This window comes from Tenrec ecaudatus, chromosome 11, assembly GCF_050624435.1.
Source record: "Tenrec ecaudatus isolate mTenEca1 chromosome 11, mTenEca1.hap1, whole genome shotgun sequence".
In the NCBI taxonomy this organism is placed as follows: Eukaryota; Metazoa; Chordata; class Mammalia; order Afrosoricida; family Tenrecidae; genus Tenrec; species Tenrec ecaudatus.
This window is the reverse complement of record NC_134540.1, coordinates 105575942-105599604: the sequence shown is the minus strand read 5'-3', so window position 1 is coordinate 105599604 and position 23663 is coordinate 105575942. Positions and strand designations below refer to the sequence as shown.

The 23663-nt window shown below is 41.1% G+C and overlaps 1 protein-coding gene across 1 annotated transcript in view; it reads left to right on the top strand.

Annotated features, from left to right (window-relative positions):
- UBAC2 (UBA domain containing 2) overlaps positions 1 to 23663 on the top strand; it is a 208263-nt gene that overhangs the window by 17605 nt on the left and 166995 nt on the right. The window contains exons 2-4 of the mRNA XM_075563460.1: positions 13918 to 14045; positions 18436 to 18555; positions 19109 to 19218. Coding sequence (XP_075419575.1) covers positions 13918 to 14045; positions 18436 to 18555; positions 19109 to 19218 — 358 coding nt within the window. The remainder of the gene's footprint in view (positions 1 to 13917; positions 14046 to 18435; positions 18556 to 19108; positions 19219 to 23663) is intronic.

The following is a 23663-nucleotide window of genomic DNA, read 5'->3' as shown; positions in this document are numbered from 1 at the left end:
TACCACCCCTCTCTTATCATTCCCTAGGAGTCTACTGAATGATGTCCTTTTATCCCAAGTTCTTTCCTACTTTTTTGCTTAGATGTCTGTTGAAGCAGATTTGCAGCACAATTCTTAATTTTTATGTTTTATTCTGAGGACAGATTCCTCCTTACAAACCAACCGGCATAGTTCCATTGGGATAGATTATGTGTGTGTGGGGGGGGATGTGTCTGAGGCTGGGGTTTGGGGGAAAAGCCTTAGTCCTGATTATGTCAAAGAGAAAGTCTCATAGTTGGAAGTCTGGAAAACCTCTTCAATAGTTGCTAGTTTCAAAGACAACAGGAGGCCGATCTACCTACCAGGAGCTTTCTGTCAGTAACAGTAGTTAGACTTTCACAACTCAGTTTTGTTATTACTGTACTCATCTCTACAATAACACTACTGCTGGCACAGTAACACTAGTCCATTTACTGTAGTGATGGAAAATACCCTCTGGAATCCAGTTTTTAAATAAACCATAGTGAGATGATTTTAAGGTACTCTTCTGGGAGTGATTGCTGTTTGGAACCAGTGGTGTTAATCTGATGGTTGCTCGGGCTTTTTTCCAGGGGCTGGTCTTCATTCCACGGCTTCGCTAGGCCCCTTGGGAAGGACGCGCTTCTCTCTAGAGTGTCGAGGGTCCCTTTCCCAGGTGTTTTGAGAGCTCTTTTACGACTTGGGGAAGGAGGGAAATAGATCAAATGTGCTAAGTCTGCTTTCTTGAACTGGCCGTTGACCTAGCTCCTTGTGGTTTGGTCGTTACTTTTATTTGACCCCTCCTTTTGGGATTCACAGAGCATCATGGGGGACATGTCCTCCTCTCCGACTAGTCAGCATTCTCAACATCTACTCACGTCCAAAGCTGAAGGGATGTTAAATGTGGTCTCTTAGGCATTAGCACCAGAGAGAAGTGAAAGGGGCCCCTTGGACCATCATGGTTTCAAAATCAGCCATATGGTTTCTGTATCTCGCAGATATGTGTTCTGTTTGTCATCTTTACTCCAAACGGACCACTTTAGTCTATGTTTTAAGAAAATCTGCTAAAGCAGATAGCTCTCCCCCTCCTATTTATCTTTTCAGATGTCGTAGTACCATGATGGGCAGTACAAATGACTAATGCACTCAGCTGCTTAGCCATAAGTAAAAAAAAAAAAAAAAAAAGACCTGGAGATCTGCTTCTAAAAAACTACCATTGAAACCCTGGAGCTCTGGTAGCACAGTGCTAAGCACAAGGCCATCAGTTCGAAACCATCTACTCCTTCGGAGAAAGGTGAGACTTTCGATTCCCATAGAGGTTCAGTTTCAGAAACTCTCAGGGTCAATTCTTCGCTGCCTTAGAGGGTCACTATGAGTTGGAATTGACTAAGTGGCAGCGAGTGAGTTAACTGTAAACATCAAGGAGCACAGTTCTATTCTGACACACTTGGAGTCACCAAGAATTGAAATTGACTTTGAGGCAAATACTTATTATAGAGCCTTTCCCAACTTGTCACAGAGCTTTTATTAGTAGTAGTTTCACCCAAAACTCACTGCCATTGAGTCAATTTCGACTCCAGGTGACTCTATAGGACAGACTAAAACTGGCCCTGCAGGCCTCTGACGCCAAATCTTTACAAGATCCAACGGCAGCGTCTTTCTGCCACTGAGTGTCAGGTCATGTCCAATTGCTGACCTGGAGGCTAGCAGCCCAGTTTGTAACCCGCCACACCACCAGGGTGTTTTCACTCTTCTTGGCCTTGTGTCTTAAATTAACATTATGCTATAGGCACTGACCTCAGTGGTACTTCTCTAAGTGAGATGCTGAAAAATGACAGCCCTCAGTTGTGTTTTATTTGGTGTGCACATGCGGTGCACATGTGTGTGTGTGTGTGTGTCTAGGATAGGAAGGGGAGAGAGCATAGTGATTTGTCAGAATTTTACAGTTGGGACAGTTCAGACAGAAACCTAGACCTCTGACCTCTTTTGAGGTAGGCTAGCTGGCAACATTAGAGCTGAATTCTTAGGTAACAAAAACGTATCTCCTGAACATTTTCTTCCCCTTTTGCTGTCTCCTCAATTTCACAGACACCCTTGTAGGCCCCCTAGACATTTGAATGTATGCTACATTTTCTTGCCACTTATATCAGATGTTAATCCATTTTAAAATGACTTTGACTTCTCTCTCCAAGTATATTGTATGGGTCCAGAATGTTCAACCAGCTTCTGGATTTGCTGTCTTTTGGAGTTAAGATGGTACAGTTTCCTACTGTTCAGTGATGTACCCCATATTATGTACAATGGCCATAACTTTCCTACAACCCTTGGCTTTTAAAATGACAATTTCACTATTATATATTGCTTGTCTAATGAACACTTAAAAAACACTGCTTTTTGTAACCACTGGCATGAAGGGGTTCATGTTTGCATAGTACCCCCCCTGAGAGGTGTAAACCTAACAAGTGGTCAATCTGCTGGCAGGTCCCAACTGAAGAGACATATGCCTCATGCCTCAAGTCTCATCCCATGGTTGGTACTTTGCAGGTTTACATCCTTTCCTCTGGGATGCAGAGTTCTATGCTAGGCTCCACTTTAGAGCTTCCTTTTTGGTTTTTGTTGCTCATTGTTTGTTCTTGATTTGCATGTCTAAATATTACAGGTGTGGAATACATTTTGCTTTTTTAATCTAGAGGACAAGTCCTCTTTGATCACTCCTTCTGCCCTGAACATTGCTCCATATCCTCCTGCTTGTTTTCCTGATAAATTTGGTAACCATTGAAACTCATACCAGTTCTTTATTAGCTGCCTTCCTAAGCCAGCCTCTCAGCCAGGCACGGTGCTTAGGGACTGTTCGAGGAGTGGTCCGTGTGACAGGTAGCCCTGTGTCATTGAATCTTCCCTAAGGCATTAGGGACCAGTGGGGGGTTTGTGGGTGGCTTTCAGCATCCCACTTCCAAGCTCTGTAGGGAAACAGGAGTGAGCAGAATGAACTTGGGACTGTTGCTGAGCAGTCTGTGTGGAGATGGTCACAAGGAGCTGCTCCTTGGTTGCTAATGAGAAGTTTTGCTAAGTGTTCTCTTAGGAAGTTCATAAGCCCAAAGAATCAGTGAGAATGGTGTTAAGGTGGGACCCTGCATTTTTGTGACTTCTACCCTTTCACCACTTAGGTTTAGTTTAGATTGTTTTTCTGATGAAAAACTTAAAGGGAGCTTGAGTCATTCACCAAATGGCAAGTAGTCAGAAACGGGAAGACCTGTACTGCGTTGGAAGAAGGGGCCCCTGCTCTTAAGAGTGTGAACCACACTGGGGTGTTGGGGAGTTTTAGGGGCCTGACTTGTGGGGACCAGCAGTGCTGCTAGTTTACGGCCTCTCTCATCTCCCACACGTTTCTTAGCCCACATGGCTGAGCTTCGTAAGACCTGCAGTGAGGGTCTTCCACCCTGAAAGATGCATGTTAGCTGAGGTAGAAAGGCACATCGCATGAACGTCACCATTTTAAAGTGTACAAACCCGTAGCTTCCAGTACATGCACAGTGTTGTGCAGCCATCAACCACTACTACTCACTTCCTGAGCAGTTACCGTGCCCCAAAGAACTCCATACCCATTTGGCTGTCACGCCCCATTGTCCTCTCCCCGCAGCCCTCGTCAACTGCTGATCTGTTTTCTGTCCCTCTGCTTTTGCCTGTTGGACACATCTTCTCTAAATGGAGTCGTATATTACCTGGTTTTTATACCTGATTTCTTTCGTTTAGCCTTCGATTGTCAGGGTTCAGTCTTGTAGTAGGTATCAGAATTTCATTCCTCAGCGCCTAAATTGTCAACATCTGGTTTGCAAAAGACTGTGCATGACAGTGGGAGCCCAAGATTCATTTGTGGAACTACAGAGGAAATAAGCCTCCGGGGATCTCCCTCTACCCTTCATAGATGGATGGGAGGAAAGTGGTCACTACACAGTGCATTGAAGAGATGACTATAGAAGATCAAAGGGATAAATCTGACTGGAACCAGTTAAAGCTTTGTCAGTTGATTCCCCTCTGATGCATGCTGGAGCTGATCTGGTTCTCAGCCTTTTTGTCTTGTTTAGTTTTATGTGTGTTTGTTCATTGTAGGGTTTATCTCAGAGGTGTTGTGACATTGGGGTCACCCTCTTGAAATTTCATTATATGTCTTTTGGTATATGAAACCCAGGATTGATGAACCTATAGGGTCAGTAAGTAGAATAAGGATTTCAGGAGGGGGCCGGGTACAGTGGGGGGGAAGGGGGTGATGATACAAGGAGTCCAGGAAGAAATATAATGATTGTGGTAGCAATTGTACAATACTGCTTGATGCTGTTGGACTATGGAATGATATATGTATTAGCTCCCAATTAATAATGCAATTTTGAAAAAAGTTAAAGACTTCATTGCTTTTCAAGGCTGAATAATACTCCATTGTGTGAATATTTCACTTTTTGTTTATCCATTTGCTAGTTGATGGACATATGGATTGTTTCCATATGTTTGGGTATATTATTAGCATGAGCATCCATGTACATGCTTCTGTTTGAACATCTGTTTTCAACTCCCTTTGTGCATAACTTAGGTGGGGAATTTCTGGGTCATGATAATTAACTTTTTGAGGAACTAAAAAGTATTTTAAGTATTAAACTCAAGTATGTAAGATTATTATAGCTCCTTGTTACATGCTAGTTTTTTTGTTTTTTTCTCTCTTCTTCCTTTGAAACATTAACGCTTTGTCAATTGCCTCCCCCTCTGATGCATGCTGGACCTGATCTGGTTTTCAGATGTTCTGCATTTTTGTCTTGTTTATTTTTGTTTGTTCATGGTAGGGTCTATCTCAAGGGTGCTAACACATTGGGGTCACCCTCTTGAGGTTGTGTTATATGTCTTTTGGTATATGGAACCCAGGATCGATGAACCTATAGGGCCAGCAAGTGGAACAAGGGTTTCGGGTAGGCAGAAAGCCTGTTCTCACTATAACTAACAGTTGGGCACATGGTTTCATCTCTTCGTCTGTTTTGTCATGCAGAGCATGTAGATAATTCCTACCCCAGGGTGTTGTAAGGACTCTTAGGGATGGGATTACACAGAAGAGCTTTTTATAGGACTGTGCCGAGAATATAATAAGTAATCCCATGTAATGTAATAATTATTTTAGGATGATACACAGTAGCCAATGTCTGACAGTGATTGCCACTCATTGCCAGAAGAAACGGCTGCATATGTCAGCATGCCAAAGAGAAGTTAGAGCAGGTGAATATCCCAAAAGGAAACATCTTCAGCTTCTGTATTTTATATTAACGTTGCCATCTAGCTTGCATTTTTTCCTTTTAAGATAATGTATCCAAAAAAAGATAATGCGTCTTCTCTTAACATTTGTAACATCCCTATTTTTATAGATGGAACATCCTGTTGTGGAGAGTGATTTTTTAAACCTTTTGTTTGATCGCTGCTGGTGTTCATTATACACGAGCCACTTCCTGTTGCTCTCGCTTAGAGGCCCAAAGGTGCCTAGTGACTTACCCCATCGCAGTGCTTAAGGATTTTATGAAATGCTTTTTATTAATTAGCAACTAGATATACAGAGATTGCTTATTTGAATTCTTAAAATAGATTTCTATTTAAAAATAAAGATTACCTATTCAGAGATCATCCAGAAATGATCACCATTAATATTTCGTAGGCACTTAAGAAACCCCATATAGTTTTACGTATTTAAAACAAAGCCAGTAATAGCTTGAGAGGGTTTTTGCTGCCATTAGACAAAGGGGAGTAAAAGAAAAAGATTGCTAGCAGGGTCACAAGTCACACATGCACGGGTCTATTCAACAAAACCTGTCTTTACCTCCGTGAACGACTGCAGACAACTTCTCTTAGTGATGCACGTTCTTTAGTCTCACTTGGGTACCTCACCCCCCCCCCAAAATAGGCCCAATCAAAACAGTGACTTCTGAGGGTATCTGCCTGACCAGTTCAATTCAAGTTAAAGATATCAGCTTAGAAGGTTATGGTGTTTTTTAGGATCCAAAGGGGGTCTGCATAGATTTTCCTAAAGGATGCAGGATGATCATGGAAGAGGTTTTGAGACACTTGAAGCTGGAGTGGTGAGAAAAAGGCCAGGAAGGTTGCACCAAGGAATTGCTTTTTCTCTCATAACAGTGCACCTGCTTGATCTTTGAGGGCAGCAGGGGCTGTCCTCAGAGGCTTTCATTGGGAATCCTCACTCTGTCCATCCTACAGCCCTGATCATGTCTCTGCAGACTTCTTTTTGTTCCTTAAATTCAAAGAACATGGAAAGGAACACAATTTGAGTTCCTTGAGGATCTCTCAATGCACCTTTGACATGGTGTAACTTGACAAGCATAGATTTCTTCAGGGAAGCAGTGGAGAGATTAGAGACCTAGCAGAGGAGAGCTAACAAGAATAGCTTAATAAAAGACCTTGAACTATTTACAGGCTTTTCTCCTTTTTTTGTCCTTGTTTTGCTCTGTCTTGTTTTTGTTGCTTTGTTTTGCTATGTCTTGTTTTTTTGTGCATATTATTATCTCTACTGGTCTATCTAGATAAGATAGGCAGGATAAACAATCTGGAAGAGAAAACAACTGGACTGATGGTTCCCGGGTGATATGGGAGAGGGGAAGGCAGGTTTGTTAACAAACCCAGGGACAAGGGAACAACAAGTGATCCAAAATCGATGGTGAGGAGGTTGTAGGAGACCTGGTAGGACTTGATCCAGGGAAATGTTACTGAGAGGAATTACTGAAACTCAAATGAAGGCTGAACATGATAGTGGGACAAGAGGAAAGTAAAAGGAAAGAGAGGAAAGAACTAGAGGCAAAGGGCATTTATAGAGATCTAAATACAGGCATGTACACATGTAAAATATATTTATATATGACAATGGGGAAATCGATCTATGTACATAAATTTATAGGTTTAGTATTAAGGTCGCAGATGGACATTGGGCCTCTACTCAAGCAGTCCCTCAATGCAAGAATACCTTGTTATATTAAACTGGAATTCCATGATGCTCACCTTCCCGACACAATCGCTGAAGACAAAGCAGATGCATAAGCAAATGTGAAGAAAGCTGATGGTGCCTGGCTATCAAAAGATACAGTGTCTGGGGTCTTAAAGGTTTAAAGATAGGCAAGTGGCTGTCTAGCTGAGAAACAACAAAGCCCACATGGAAGAAACACACCAGGCTGTGTGATCTCAAGGTGTCGATAGGATCAGGTATCAAAGAACAAAAAATCATATTATTGTGAATGAAGGGTAGTGCAGAGTGGAGACCCAAAGCCCATCTGTAGGCAACTGGACACCCCCTTACAGAAGAGTCGCAGGGAGGAGATGAGCCAATGAGGGTGCAGTATAGCACTGATGAAACATCCAACTTTCTTCTAGTTCTTTAATGCTTCCTCCCCCCCACTATCATCATCCCAATTCTACCTTACAAATCCGGCTGGACCAGAGGATGTACACTGGTACAAATCAGAACTGGAAGCACAGGGGATCCAGGACAGATAAACCCCTCAGGACCACTAATGAGATAGCAATGCCAGGAGGGTGAGGGTAAGGGTAAGGTGGGGGATAAGGGGGAACCGATCACAATGATCTACATATAATCCCTTCCCTGGGAGATGGACAATAGAAAAATGGGTGAAGGGAGATATCAGACAGTATAAGAAATGAAAAAATACTAATAATTTATAAATTATCAAGGGTTCCTGGGGGGGGGGGGAATTGAGCTGATACCAAGGGCTCAAGTAGAAAGAAAATGTTTTGAAAGTGTTGACTGCAACAAATGTACAACTGTGCTGGACACAATGGATGGATGGATGGGTAGTGATAAGAGTTGTATGAAAAAAAAAAAGAAAAAAAAAAGAGTTGTATGAGCCCCAATAAAATGATTAAAAAAACCATACAAGTTTGTATAGCAGTACTTTTTGACTTCTCCTTACACTTACCAGTTCGTGTCAAGTTGATTCTGACTCAGAGTGGAACAGCCCGTTGGGTTTCCAAGGCTATAATGTTTAATATTTGATCCACCTGTGTTGTGCATCTTTTGCAGAGTTCAGTATTTAATATTTCCACTCACAAATGCATTTACTTTTGTCGCACTACCGAGGATCCTTGCCTGCTGTTATTGCCGCTTGTGACTGTGTATGTGGGTGAAATTCATTCGGACTGTGGAATGGCAGGGCACGAGGAAGCAGTCTCACTGGTTTTGTGGTGTGGGCGTCAGGCCGCCAGCTCTGCCAGCCAGTGGCCATTCTTTTGGTGCCTCTTCTGCCTCATGTCAGCACTCTCGACCTCACCTCTTATCCCAGCCACTTCCTCAGAGTCTTGTTGGGTGTAAGCTAATCTGGTTTGGCTGTGCTCACCTCTCTGATCCTTTCATAGACTTTCCTGCCTGTGGCCACTCCAGACTGGCTCTTGAGGGATGGAAGGTGATGGATGAAAGTGCTTTCTCTGTGTCCTCCCTGAATGAAAGTTCTGAGACCTGATCACCACCAGAAACGTGTGTCACTCATAGCGAAGGCTGGTTTGCTCCTGGATCCTTGTATTGATGTTCCTCCCCCAGGCCCTTCACTCCTCCCTGGGATTATATTCCAAAATGAACTGCTTGCATTGCAGGCCTTTACTTTACGGCTAATGAATACTATGATCTTGGACAGGTAACTTATTCTCAGAGCTGCAATTTTCTCATGTATAAATTTGGAGAGGGTAGTATTTACTCTCTATTTATCTACACACACACATAATTTTTTTAGGATTTAAACTATATTATTTACTCATTCACCAAATATTTATCAAAACTCTGTGGGTTCAAACTGTCAGCCTTTCAGTTAGCAGTTGAACACTTGAGCATTCTGTCACCAGGGCTCCTTACATGATATACAGTGAAAAACAAACCCTCAAGACAGGGAGGGTGGAGGGTGAGTGGGTTGGAAAGGGGGAACTGATTACAAGGATCCACATGTGACCTCTTCCCTGGGAGAGGGACAGCAGAGAAGGGGGGGGGGAAGGGAGACTCCGGATAGGGCAAGATATGACAAAATAACGTTGTATAAATTACCAAGGGCACATGAGGGAGGGGGGAAAAGGGAGGGAGGGGAAAAAAAAGAGGACCTGATGCAAGGGGCTTAAGTGGAGAGCAAATGCTTTGAGAATGATTGGGGCAGGGAATGTATGGATGTGCTTTATACAATGGATGTATGTATATGTATGGATTGTGATAAGAGTTGTATGAGTCCCTAATAAAATGTAAAAAAAGAAAAGAGGAGAAAAAAAATGATTATGGCAAAGACTGTACAGATGTGCTTTATACAATTGATGTATGTATATGTATGAACTGTGATAAGAGTTGTATGAGCCCCAATAAATTGTTTTAAAAAAAAAGAGAGAGAGGGAGGGAAAACTGCTTCTACCACCATTACCACAACACCCCTGGAGAGTACTCCCAACTCCAGCTCACTGTCATCAGGCCTATGCCGACTCATAGCGACCCCGTAGGACAGGAGAGAACTGCTCCTGTGGGTGGATATCTGAGCCTTTTATGGGAGGAGAAAACCTCATCTTTCTCCCACACAGCAACTGGTGGTTTTGAACTGCTGATCTTGTAGTTACCAGCCCAACTCGTAACCCATCAAAACCCATTGTTCATCTGATATATAGTAGTTGCTTATTAGTGTTGGTAGGATGATTGGTATCAAGTCATTAATTTAGTCATTTGGTGACATGGCATTAGGAATGCAAAGCAAGGAGGTTTGAGGAGGGAAGAGGAAGTGGTATAAAATAAAAACCTGGGAAGCATATGCATTATGCTTTTCAATTCTAGACAGTATGATTGCTGGTCAGTATTGACTCTCAGTGTGAGGCTTGAGGCTATGGCTATGTAGGGAAATCTTGCAGCCCAGTTGTGTGGCTTTCTAAAGTAATACTGAGTTGCGCTGTGGCAAGCAAATAAGGGTCAGGTCTAAACCCTTGGTGCATCTAGCTCATCCCTTGGAGTGAATACAGATGTTGATGAGAAAGGCCTCAACTCACTGCTATCGAGTCAGTTCCAACTTGTCATGACCTTGAAGCTGCCCCTGTGGGTTTCTGACGAGACCGTGAATCCTTACAGGAGCAAAAAGCCTTGTCTTTCTTCTATGGAGTGCCTGGTAATTCTAATTACTGACCTTACAGTTAGCAGCCCAACTCATAACCCACTATGCCACTGGGACTCGATGGAAGGGCCATTTGGTTCATTTCCTGCTCTGTCTTCGGCCAGTCAGAATAATAAGGGAGTTTGCCTTTAATGGAGGAACTCATTCTCCAGAGGAACCCCCGTGGCATAGTGGTTATGCAGTTGCACAGCTAACTTCAAGGTCAGTAGTTCAAAACTGCCAACCGCCCTACAAGAGAAAGATGAGGCTTTAACTACTCCCATCGATAATTACAGTCCCTGAAACCCACGGAGGCAGTTGTACCCTGTCCTGTAAGGTAGCCAGGAGTCAGAATCGACTCAGGAGTTTGAGTTTTGAGTACTCTCCAGGAGTGTGGTGGTGGTGGTGGTGGTGGTAACAGCAGCTTTCCTCTTGCTCAACATTCTTTATTTCTCACAATACCTGGAGGTGGCTTTTAACATCCCCGTTTTGTAAATGAGACAAGCTGAGACTTAAATTCCTCAAGATGGAATTTAAAAGGGCCCAGCTCAGAGCCCTCGTGCTAGCTTTTACTACTTTTGAGGTCCTAAGCAGTGGGAAATCTTTGCTAGCACTGTGAGCTTTTAGAGTCCGTAAAGTCTTGAGTGTATCCTGGCCACGAAGAGAAGCTCATGTGGTTCTAATTCAGATGTTTGCGAAACCTTACCAGAGAGGAAACAATTGGACTATTTTTATGTACTTAAGCAATAACCACAACATCAACTGTAACTGATAAACTTACCCACAGGGGATTTCTTTTGACTGCAAGATTAAAGAGTACCTTGGACAATCATGACTACTTTTCTGCAATCTTACTATTGATTATCTGAACATTTCTTATGAGCAAGGTGCTAGACTTTCTGATCTATAGATAGAAGATTAAGGGCATGTACCTGCTCTTTAGGAATCTTTAATATATGTGGGCAGACCACACATATACCGAGTTCTATGTAAAGTATTGTATGCAAACAAAGCTGCAGATGGGAGTAAGAGCCTTAGGCCAAAAGTGAAGTGAAAATTGAGCTATAATTTGAAGGCTGCATAAGGGTTAGATAAGGGAGTAAATGCACTGGTAAGAATCAATTTTTTTTCTTTTAACTTTATTGTGAATTAGGTGAAGGTTTACAGAGCAGATCATAGGTTTACATTCAGCAATTCATACACATTTTGTTTCAACTCATCTATTTCAATCCCTTCAATATCCTCTCACTTATCCTACTTTCTCCCTTTGCTTCCTATTTCCATTCCTCTTTCCTAACTTCTGATGTTCGGTACATGCTGCCCTTTCTGTCTTAAGTAGTTGATTACTGTAACACAGGTGAGTTCGGTTCCAGACCTGAAGGAAGGGTGACTAAGTATCTGACCAGTGAACCTGTTCTCTGCATTGTTTTGGTTTTGTTTCTCTTTTGTCACACACTCTAATCAGGGCCCTTTAATGTGACCCTTTTCAAAGGAGTTGGCCGTGGTTAGCTGGGCACCATATAGTTCTGGTGTCAGGTTTGTGGACACTGATGATGTTTGTGCGGTCCACTCATGAACCCTTAGGAGTTTATAAATTATCATTTTATCTTCTTGTACACTGCCCGGCGTCTCCCCTCACCCACCTTCCTGTTGCCCATCCCCCAGAGAGGAGATCCCCGAGATCTGTTCTCCCTTTCTGCACCCCCTTCCCTCCCAGTGTCGCCATGCTCACCGCTGGTCCTGAGGGGTTCATCCATCCGAGATTCCCTGTGCCTTCATTATTTTTTGCAAGCCTTCATGGGGGGGGGTGTTAAGCCCCGGAAGTTAACCCCCCAAAAGCATAAAGTGGAATAAACAGAAAACAAATCACACACACCCCACTCCCCAAAAACGTGCCAAAAAAAGATATCTAGGAGGTTATGAGATGGCCAGTTTGATTACAGCAAAGGATTTATACATGAGAACAGTGGGAGGCAATGTTATACAGGCAGGAGGACCAGGCTGTGGAAACATGGAGATCCAGGCTAATGGGACAATTTGAACATTAAAGAAAGAAGCTATCTGTAATTGTATAGATGTAACTATGATACACTGACTCATTAAAATTCTGTCAACACAGCGATACTGAACTGAGAAAGAACAATATAATTTCTTTATATGAAAAATGCTAATAAATACAGAAGTAATGCCAGAATTAGAAAATTCACATTTGTAAACCACAGTGCTTGTCATTATTGACTCAGGCGAGGATTATTAACTGAAATGAAAACCATGCTTTTCCTTAAAATGGAGACGTTTTTATAATGAAAGAGCGGGGAAAACAATGATATAAAGAAGGAGGCAGTGTTTTTCGACGAGGTTGTATTTCTGCTATTTTATAACCAAACCTCCTGTACCACGTGGGTCTGAACACTGGCGTGTTTATGAACTGTGGGTAGTCCCTACCAAACCGGCTACTGATGAATGAGTCCACTTACTGTGGTCCTGGGTGGACAGATTAGAATGCACTTTATAGGGTCTTCAGTGGCTGATTGTTTTGGGCAGCAGATTGCTGAAGTGCCTCTGGTTCGATTTAAACTTCCATCTTCTGGTTAGCAGCTTCGCACATTGACTGTTGGTATCACCCAGGGGTTATACGATTATTTCTATAGAGAGTAGTAGGAGCCCTGGTGTAGTAGTGGATGACAAAATGTCAGTGGTTTGAACCCACCACTAACTCCATGGAACCCCAAAGGGTCAGTTCTGCGGGCCTATAGGAGCCCTGCGGGTCAGAATTGACTTGAGGATGGGGAGTCTGAGTGTGATCTAGAGCGCTTATTTTCAAGGAGTGGTTTCATAGACCTGTGCTCATTATGCTCTCAGCACCCACTATTGGATGGGCACTCTAGCTGAACATGTCTGTTGTTTCATTCTCACAGTACCCCTGTGAACTTTTGTTGACAGGATCAGAGGAGGCAGTGATTCTCAGAGAGATCAGGAAATGTGTCCAAAGGCACACAACGGAAGTGTCACCAAAAGACCAAACTTAGGTTTTTCAAAATGTCCTTGGACAGTGTATTTACATCATATTGTTGTTGTTAGGAGCTGTTGACTTGCTTTCTATGCATAGTGACCCCCTATTTACCACAGTGACACTGCCCGGCCCAGCTCCATCCTCACAATCAGGCCTCTATTCGAGCTCATCATTCAGAGATGGTGACCCATCTCACCAAGGGCCTTCCTCTTTTTCCCTGGCTCTCTCTTAGACACAGCATGATGTCCTTTTCCAAGGACTGGCCCCTCCTGATGACCTGTCCAAAGTATGTGAGAACGTCTCTCCATAGGTACCTGTAAATGACAAGATCAAGGGGCACAAGGAGTAGGGTTGTCATCAAAGTCATCTCAGGCTCTCAATCTCAAAGTGGGAATGCCTCAGGCTGCAAGTGCCTTCCTGGTGGAATATCCCAGCCGACCACTGCATTTTCAGCTTTTTAAATGTTCATTTAATAAATATGTTTATGCATGTGTCTGAGCCCTGGCCATTCTCCGAACTAACAGTTTGACTTGATAGCATACACCCACACCTCCTTGCATTGGTTTCCCAGGGTACGCTGGTCATGGACCTTTGCAGGTAGATGCTTTGAAAATAAAGTTTAATAAGAACTACATTTCAGAGCTTCTGGATTTTGCCTTCAATTTCTTCCAAAAGAGGTGTATTGTATTCCCTTGGTTTTCAGCCTTTTTAAGTCCCAGTCATACCAAAATGTTTTCCTTTTTCTCTCTCCAGATAAGGCACCTCTGTCTAAGAGTCTTCTACTGGTTCCCAGTGCCCTGTCCCTTTTACTGGCCCTTCTCCTGCCACACTGTCAGAAGTTCTTCCTGTATGACCTGCAGGCTGTTAAAAACGACTTCCAGGTGAGCTGGCTTCATTGGCATCTGAGAAGGGGAAGGGGGAGGGGCCGTTATTTTGTTTTCACTAACTTTTCTGCCATGACTGCTAGTCACACAGAGCCCCTAAATTGGTAAGAAATCCATTTTAATTAACAAGACAGTTCTGGTTGTTGTTGGTTGGAGAGCAGGCTCTCGGGAGTGCGTTAGCTGAGGACCCTCACTGGCATAGTGGTTATAATTTTGGCTGCTAAATACAAGGTCCAGAGTGTGAAATCACGAGCTGCACCATGGGAAAGAGATAAAGCGTTCTACTGCCGCAGAGTGAGGGTCTTGAAAACTCGCAGGAGGAATTCTACCGTGTCCTATAGGGCCACTATGATAAGTTGGAATGGACACAATGGCAGTGACTTTGGGTGTGGTGCTGGTTCAAGAGAGTGGTAGGTGGGTGAGTGGACGCCACTCTCTGTCAGCAGAGGGGTAGGGGTGGGGGTGGTCGATGGGTGGGTGTGGGCACAGGAGTGTTCTCACTGAGTGTGCAGGGGTGGATAGGACAGGGGTGAGGCTAAGGGGGTGATAGCATTACAGGTGATAGCCTGGGTGGGCAGTAAGAGTAAGGGGCTTTCCACCCCTGGCTATCGGAGGGGAGGGGACAGAGTGTGTGCTGCTCTGTCACCGGATGTGCGTGCCAAGGCACTTCTTATTGACTGCAGCCAGCAGATGAATCTTGGTCCTATAAAGTGAGAGATGGGGTGCAGGAGGCCGGGAGTCAGCTTAGATAGGGGAGCTCTTGCCAATAGCGACTGGATCTGATACTTAGTGTGTACTACACTCTGATGGTAAGGGTATTGGTTCTGAGGTCCCGGCTCCCTTCTTGCTTTGTGGGTCCCAGGATCCCTGGAGCTCTCGCCTTCCTCCCTGTATTTAACTTCCTTACAGCCAAACCATGTTCTGCTCACCTTGCCTCTCCATGGTTATGTCTAGACGCCGAAGCCTGGTTTGTGACCCAAGTGAGTTTTTGTAAAGGATGGTGGAAGTTTCAGGTTTTACAGTCACTGAACACAGGCAACCTCATGGGACTGCACACCCACACTTGGCAACGTGAGGCCAGAGAGACCATGTCTCTGCAGAGCAGGCACAAGACAGGAACCAAAGGGGAAGAAGGCCTGGGGGCCTTGCGGTCAGGGTAGTTGAGGCCTCTGGCTAGGAGGTGTGGTTGAAGGCATTGGTTGACCCCATTGGCTGAATTAAGCCCACTTGGGCCTAGTTTGGACCGCCTTGGTGTACCACCCACCTGGCACGGGTTTGAATTGGCGCATGCCCAGTAGACTGTAAGGCTGGCATGGAGAGGGACAACCCCCTGGTCCTTATTTCTCCCTACCTAACACCTGACTCCAGGTCATTTCTTTTCTTTTTTTTCTTTAACAGATCACTTCTTATTCATTGACTTTTTTCAGTTTCTTCTTCCACTTGGTGTTTGATCCAGTTATTTATTTATTTTTGAAACATAGTTTATTAATGCAGTTTCCCCCACAGCAGGACACAGAAAGAGAAACTGGTAAAACAGTCACATTAGAAAATGATGACCCTTTCATCTGATCTTTATGAATACACAGAAAATAAACCGTCCTCTTGAGTCGTCCTTGGGCCATGAGGAGGCAGTGGTACAAAGGCTGGTTTTTCCGTCTTTTTAAAAAAAAATCATTTTATTGGGGGCTAGTACAACTCTTACAACAATCCATACATCCATCCATTGTGTCAAGCACTTTTGTACATTTGTTTCCCATTATCATTCTCAAAACATTTGTTTTCTACTTGAGCCCTTGCTATCAGCTCATTTTCCCCCTTCCGTCCCCATTATCCTTTCCCCCATGAACCCTTGATAATTTATAAATTATTGTTATTTTGTCATATCTTATACTATCCGACGTATATGTAGATCCTTGTAACCTGTTCCCCCTTTCTCCCTCACCTTCCCTCCACCCTCCTGGTATCGCCACTCCCACCACTGGTCCTGAGGGGTTCCATCTATCCTGGATTCCCTGTGTTTCCAGTTCCTATCTGTACCAGTTTACATCCTCCCGTCCAGCCGGATTTGTAAAGTACAATTGGGTTGATGCAGTTCTTTATTGTTCTTTTTGATTTTCAGGATTCCTGGGTTGTCATTTGCATCTGAATCACTGAGTTCTTTGGGTCTGTGGTATAGAGGGATGGTCTAGAGCAGTGGTTCTCCACCTTCCTAATGCCGTGACCCTTTCATACAGTTCCTCCTGTTGTGCTGACCCCAACCATAACATTACTTGTGTTGCTACTTAATAATTGTAACTTTGCTACTTTTATGAATTGGCATGTAAATATCCGATAGGCAGGATATAAAGCAATAATTATATATTGTGAAATATTTATTTCTCATTACACATAAATGAAATTTTGTCTTGAAGCACGGCGTAGCATGGCTAACAGTCTTTATGTGGGCGTATCTGCGTGCATCTCCTACTTGGAGACGGAGAGAGGAGCTGTGTCTCGGTTCCTAAGACCATCAGAAAGATGTGTTTTCCAATGGTCTTAGGCGACCCCTGTGAAAGGGTCATTTGACTCCCAAAGGGGTCGCAACCCACTGGTTGAGAACTTCTGGCCTAGTTTGTCTAAGCTGCCATTGTGGTCTTCCTCCATAATGGTTGTTTGAAAATCATGTTTCAAGTTTGTCCTTGAGCATAATTATAAAATATAATTTATATTATATTATATTAGTTTTACATTAACTGGGGAAATAAAACTAACAAGTTGATTCATAAACCCAATTTTTAATTTTTTTATAATCTTTGGACTCTTAACTTCTATAATTCCCCAGATTTTGCCACGTTTGACTACTGTAGTTTGAAAATGACATGTAGTGATAGAGGAGGTAGACCTGTCTTTCATTACTTCTCAGTGTGCTGTTCTGCGAAGATGACAATCATTTCATCTTATGTTTGTAAAGTGCTCTGTGGTTTACAAAGCACTCCCATGAGTACTGTCTCGTTTAGTTGTGTTGTGTGTTCATGACAGTCACTACTGTTGAACCCTGATCCAGCTTCCACAGGCACTTGCAGGCAGCCACCTCCATTTTGGCTAGATTGACAGATAACATGAAAGGTAGTAGCCATTCTGAACCTTGGATACGCTGATGACAAAGACGCCAACTGGTATTTTGCTTGGAGTAGTAAAGATGTGAAATTTATGACAGTTGGTATAGTCACATTTTTTTTACTTGTACTTTTGCTATTTCTCTTGATAAAAGTATGGGCTGTATGAACTTAAATAATTAAAATACTTTCCATGTTCCTCTAAAGATAGGATTTACAGACACACACACACACACACACACACACACACACATATATATTTACCCATCTTACAGGTTATTGTCAGGGGAAAATAAATCAAAATATTTTGTAAATATTGAGTTTGTCTTTAAAAATTTGGAAACTATTTAGGAAGATTCAAATTTAGCCTTTCAGTGGCTAATTCTTTGTATGCCCATTACTGGTTGTCACCAAAAGTTTATTTAAATAAATTAAAAGTAAATTTATTAAACTATTTCAAGCCTAGTAATACAAGAGGCTTCAAAAAAATTGTGGAAAATGAAATGAAAAGATAATGGAATTTTCCCCCAAATTTTTGAAGCTTCACATTTCATAAGAGGCACGATAAATTGTCCTCATGGATGCTATGAATTAAAGATGATAATTAGGAGCCTAGGTGGTGTAGTGCTTACACAATGGGCTACTAACTTAAAGGTCGGCAGTTCAAAACCACCAGCTACTCCATGGGAGAAGATGGGGCTTTCTACTCCCATAAAGAGTCATAGTCTCGGAAATCTACAGGAGCAGGTTTAGCATGTCCTAAAGGGTCACTATGAGTCAACATTGAAAATGCCAGTGAGTTTGGAAAGGTGGTCATTAGCATGTAAGCTCAGAGAGGTGTAATTTTCTTTTTGGGGCTTATACTCAATTTTTTTTTTTTAGTTACAGCTTTGTTTTATCCAATTGCATAAAAATGACCATTTCGACCATTTCACAGCTTTTTATTCCAGCTCATGTATATAATTAAGATGTTTATCTTATGTAGACCTAAAATATAGACCTAAAATGTTTTGCAGGAAATTTTATATTATCTTAGTGAAAATACATTGTATTTCTATAATAAGCAAAAGATTTTAAAGTACCCTTTGTGCTGTGTAGAAAAGACTTTCATATGAGAGAGTTGCATGAAATTTTTAGGGAAAACATAAATGTAATTTTCCTTTTGTATGTACAGCCATATTTTGCTTAAAATTCAAACCCAAAATAGATAGTATAAAGAAGATGTGCTAAGGAAGAAACCTAAACACCTTTTAAAAGTTTTTATTTATTGTTCTTTTTAACCCCCTATCTAGATTTGGAGGTTGATATGTGGAAGAATAATCTGCCTTGACTTGAAAGACACTTTCTGCAGTAGCCTGCTTATTTATAATTTCAGGATATTTGAAAGAAGATATGGCAGCAGGAAATTTGCAGTAAGTTTTCGTGTGTGTTGCCTTTGCTGTAGGGGTTATATGAAAAGAACTACTTTGGTTTTCTTTTTTCCTTAAAGTAGATTTATTTTGTTAATTCTTCTATTGTTATTTGATTCTTTTACATTATATAATCCTATATCTGAGTTGGAGCATGGATATTAACCAAAGAAAAATGAAAATATTTAAATCTTTGTCATAGTAAAACAATAACAGTTATAACTACAATTTTGGGTGTGAGTGGGTAATAAAATGTTTTTTATTCAGGACTGATTTTAATGAAATATCAGTCACTTATTTTGCTTGCTGGGTTGTATGCTACTTGCTAAAAATAACGGTGCTCTTCATTTCTTCAGCATACTTAGACATTACAGAAGTCAATGTATTTGAGCCGTATGTTTCACTACCCCATTGTGAAAAGCTTTATTTTAATTAAAAGCAATCCTTTATTTTTTCTCTTTTAAAAAAATATACCTGAGCTGGTTCCGACAAATAAGAAGGTTAGTTTACTTTTTGAAGTGCCATCTGTGTAATGTTCTGCTGTTTTATCTTTTAGTCCTTCTTGCTGGGCTCCTGGGTTTTGTCAGCCTTGTTTGACTTCCTCCTCGTGGAAGCCATGCAGCGCTCCCTTGGGATCACCGCAGCCACTGATCTGCCTTCTGGATTGTAAGTAGCTCTTACAGCTTGGCGTCATTGAGAACCACTAACAGCTCCTCTCAGGTGTCCTTACGCAGGGAGCAATAAAACAGTATTTTAAACTTTTAGGTTTAGTAAAATTGAGTTTGTGTAAAAATGAGTCAGTCTTTGCTTGTATTCTCATTATGTTTTTGTTACAGAATCAATTTTACTTTAAAATTTTTCTTTCTGATTCTAATTTCATATTTTAGATAATGTTTCATTGAACTTACTAAGGAGGTCTTAAAGAGAGAATCAATTTGTGTGTTATGTTAGGGAATTATGGTCTTCGTACTTTTGTGAATTAAACACAAAAATACAAAATCTCATCAGTTTAGGTAACAAAAAAATTTGAGGTTAAACTGATGCACCAAAGAGTGAAAAAAAAAGAAATCAGTACATAGGTTCTCACTTTGTAGTTAACCTGTAAATGTCAACGTAATTCAGAATGTTTGTGCTTTCCTATTGTGTTGTGATTCTCAGGAGAAAAGCAAAACAAAATAAACATGTTACATGAAATAACTAGATTTAGGAGCAGTTACCATACATATAGATTGCCTTAAATAATTTCAGAATTAAGAATCTAGTATTAGATTTGGGAGATGAGATAGTATAAAATATAAATACTTATCATCTAACATTTTGTGTACTACAGTCGTATAATTTTAAAGATTTTTTTGAGAACTACTGGTTAATTGTGTAATGTTGATTTAATTCACTTTAGAACTCTTTTAAAAGTAAATAAGTGTCCATATTTGTAGTGTTAATTTTTTTATAATGCTATAGCTAGCTGCCCTTAATGGAAATGAACAAATCATAGTTGGCATGAGCATTAACCCTTACAGTCTTAATAATGTATGATTTTGAATAATATTTACAAAGAGATTGATAAAGTTGTGTTTAATTATCCTGAAGATTTTGTTGACTTCTATGGGTTGTAGTTTTATACTCACTCCTTACTTACCAACATCATTTTGGTTCCAAAGACCAAGCTATGCGAAAGTAAGCATTATGAAAAAGTGGAGGGTGTCCACATCAGACGGCAAAATGGAGGACTGCCGCATTACTACATAACCCCAGATTATGTCATTACCAAGCTGCCAAACCACCCGAGATGCACAGCCAGCCCAGGTGACATGTAACCTTGATAGAATGTCAGATCATGAGAGTCAGTAAGTGAGTAATCGGTATAATTAGACTCAGAAACTTCTACTGATTGTTCTGCTGTTGTGGAAAAGAGTGTACCATATATACGTGAATATAAGCCGACCCGAATATAAATCGAGGTACCCAATTATTACCTGGGAAACCAGAAAAATTGATTGACTCGAGTATAAACCTAGGGTGGGAAATGCAGGATGTGAACACAGAGACCAGAGGGGAGAGGCGGAGCACAGCCACATACACATCCTTACCAATTCAGCTGTCGGTGTAAGTGAATCATGACGGGTGCTTCTGCTAATTGGAGCCATCTATGTCATAGGACGGCTCTGATTGGTTAGATGTGAGTAAACAAACATTCAGCGCCCTGCAGTGTCAGCGGGGCTTTGAATGAACAGCGGAGGAACAGCAATCACTCCTGAGATGTTACACCTCGCTGGGGTACCACTGACCCGTGTATAAGCCCAACCCCAGTTTTTCAGCACATTTTTTGTGCTGAAAAACTCGGCTTATACACAATTATATATGGTAGTTGTCAGCAGTGATTTCCTGTTGATTCAGAAGAGCAGCCAAGCCCGCTGTCATTAAGTTGATTTTGACTAAATCAATTTTTTTCCAAAAACATTTCTCATTCAGGCCAGTTCTCTTAGTATTCGGACTTTAGAAGTGTGTATGTCAGTCATGTGTGTTTGTATTAGAGTAAATTACTATTCTTTTAATTCTTATTTACATTGACCTCATTTTGATGTATTAGAGGTGAAGGGCATTGATACTCATTTATTTTTTATGAGAGATTTTATTAACTGGTATAGAAAGAATTGATTCAGTTTTGAAGTTGATGGAAATACTTTTACTTGTACTAAAGGAAGAAAGGTATTTACCTGTTTACATCTATTTATACATGTTTGTAGCAAGAGGTGCAAACTTGAGTTACAGAAATATGATTCACTTAAGCTCTCACTTGGATGAAAATATCTTTTCCTTCTCAAGTTACTAAATATTACAGTATGTTTTTTTTTTAGAATTGTGAAGATTTCTTAAATAGAGACTTCTTGGAATATTTGCTGAAGTAAACATTGACTTTAATCAATAAGCGTTGAAATATATATATATATATATATATATTCCAAAACATCAACACTTGGGGAGGAAAGGAAACTACTTTCTTTATTTTCAGTGAAGAGTGCCCTGCAGCAGGGAGTGTTTTCCACACAGTTTTGCTTTTCTTTTCCATCAGTGCCAAGTTTATATGCATTCTCCACAATTCTTCACTTTCTATTGAGTGCTCTTTTCCGCTCTGTAAATTTTAGTTATTTTACTGTTGTTGAGAATATGCCCACCAAAACATATACCAGTTCAAGTATCTAATGTGCCTTGTAGGGACCTTGGTTATGTTCTTGAAGCTATGCACCGTTTTATCCTCCTTTCCTGAAAGGGTCCTCCCTCAGTAATAGGAGCCAGTTGCCTCCCATTTATCAAGTTGCTGTTGACAATTAAATCCCATAGAGATAGTTTGTTTAAAGAGTATAATACTCAAGACAGACTTTTTCCTAGTTAAGCTAAATCATAGTTCAATTTTGAGTTGACTTCAGGGGATATTTTTAATTTAAGGTTTAAAGATTATATCAGGGAGATAGTTTCAGGGTTCATCTCCCTCTCCCCCAATGGCTTGTGTGCATAAGAATTTAAAATTGCAATCTTCATTTCCCCCTTTGATAAAGTGTGCGTGCGTGCGTGCGTGCGTGTGTGTGTGTGTGTGAGAGAGAGAGAGAGAGAGAGAGAGAGAGAGAGAGAGAATATGAATGAATGAATCTTGGGATAAAATGTTCAATAATGGTAGCTGGTCACCATCCAGTTCTGGTGTCATGGCAGTGTGGGCAATTAGCCACACATTCCATGTCCTCTTCTTATTCCCGACTGTCTTTCTGTGGCTTCAGGCGAATGGCGACCCATTATGCCTTGCACGTTCTCTTGCAAGTTGTTAAGACCCCAGGCTCCATATAATGAGCTAAGAGGTAGATCAGAAGTACTGAATATGTTACTCTGCCATTTAACTGAAGTCTCCTGAAACCCTGAGCCTAAACCTTCAAGTAAAGGAATCGGCTCCCATGAGGTATTGTTTGGACAGAAGCACCCTCAGCAGCTACTTTCTTTTTCCTTCTGTTGTCATTGTTTGAATGTACCTATGAGTCATAACTGACGTGATGGTAGGGAGATTGGTTTGGATCATGCACATTTTGCCAATTCAACTTTTTACAGTCGTACAATTTATTGACAGTAATCACAATGGTCTACTGTACAACCTTACCCTTAATCAATGTGATTTTCCTATCCCTGTTAACCCCCTTTTCTCTATCTCTTCTGACCCATCAATAAAACTTTGGTCTCTATTCATTTGCATTTTCTTGTCCTTTTATTATACAATATTTGACCTTTGGTGATTGGCTGAGTTTACTCACGTACCGTCTTTAAGCTCCATCCCTCCTGTAGCAAGATTTCATTTCTCCTACTGGCTGAGTAATAGCAGGAAGTTTGAGCCCCTCCTATTTTATTGTTTCCTGTCAACATTCTTCAGCTATTTGGACATCTTTTCATTCCTCTGAAACTTTGGTTTGTATTGTTCTGTTTGGTTTTTGCTTGCTCATATTAGGGTGTATCTCAGAGGTGTGTAACCCAGGATTGATGAACCTATAGAGGCAGCACGTAGAATAAGGTTTTTTTGGGGGGGATTGGGGGAAAGAAGAGATGATGTCAACTGATCCATGTAGAAAAAGAATATTTGGAAACTGATTATAGTAGCAATTGTATAATATTTTTATAATATTTTATTGGGAGCTCTTACATATATCATAACATTCCATCAATCACATAAAACAGTATTGTACAATTAGTACCACAGTTGGTTTCAAAACATTTTCTTTATTTTTTTTACATAGATGGCATATAATATTAAAAAAATACTATTAAATAATGTATTATTTAAGGTTAAGTATAATATGAGGGGATATTTTTAGAGTGTAGAAAAAATGAATTAAAATATAATGGCATCTTCCCACTTTCCCCCACTTCTTTTTTTTTAAATCATTTTATTAGGGACTCATACACCACCCATCTCGATCCACACATACACCAATTGTGTAAAATCACATTTGTACATTCATTGTTCTCATCTTTCTCAAAACTTTTGCTCTCCACCCAAGCCCCTGGAATCAGGTCCTCATTTTTTCCCCTCCCTCCCCACTCCCCCCTCCCTCATGAGCCCCTGATAATTTATA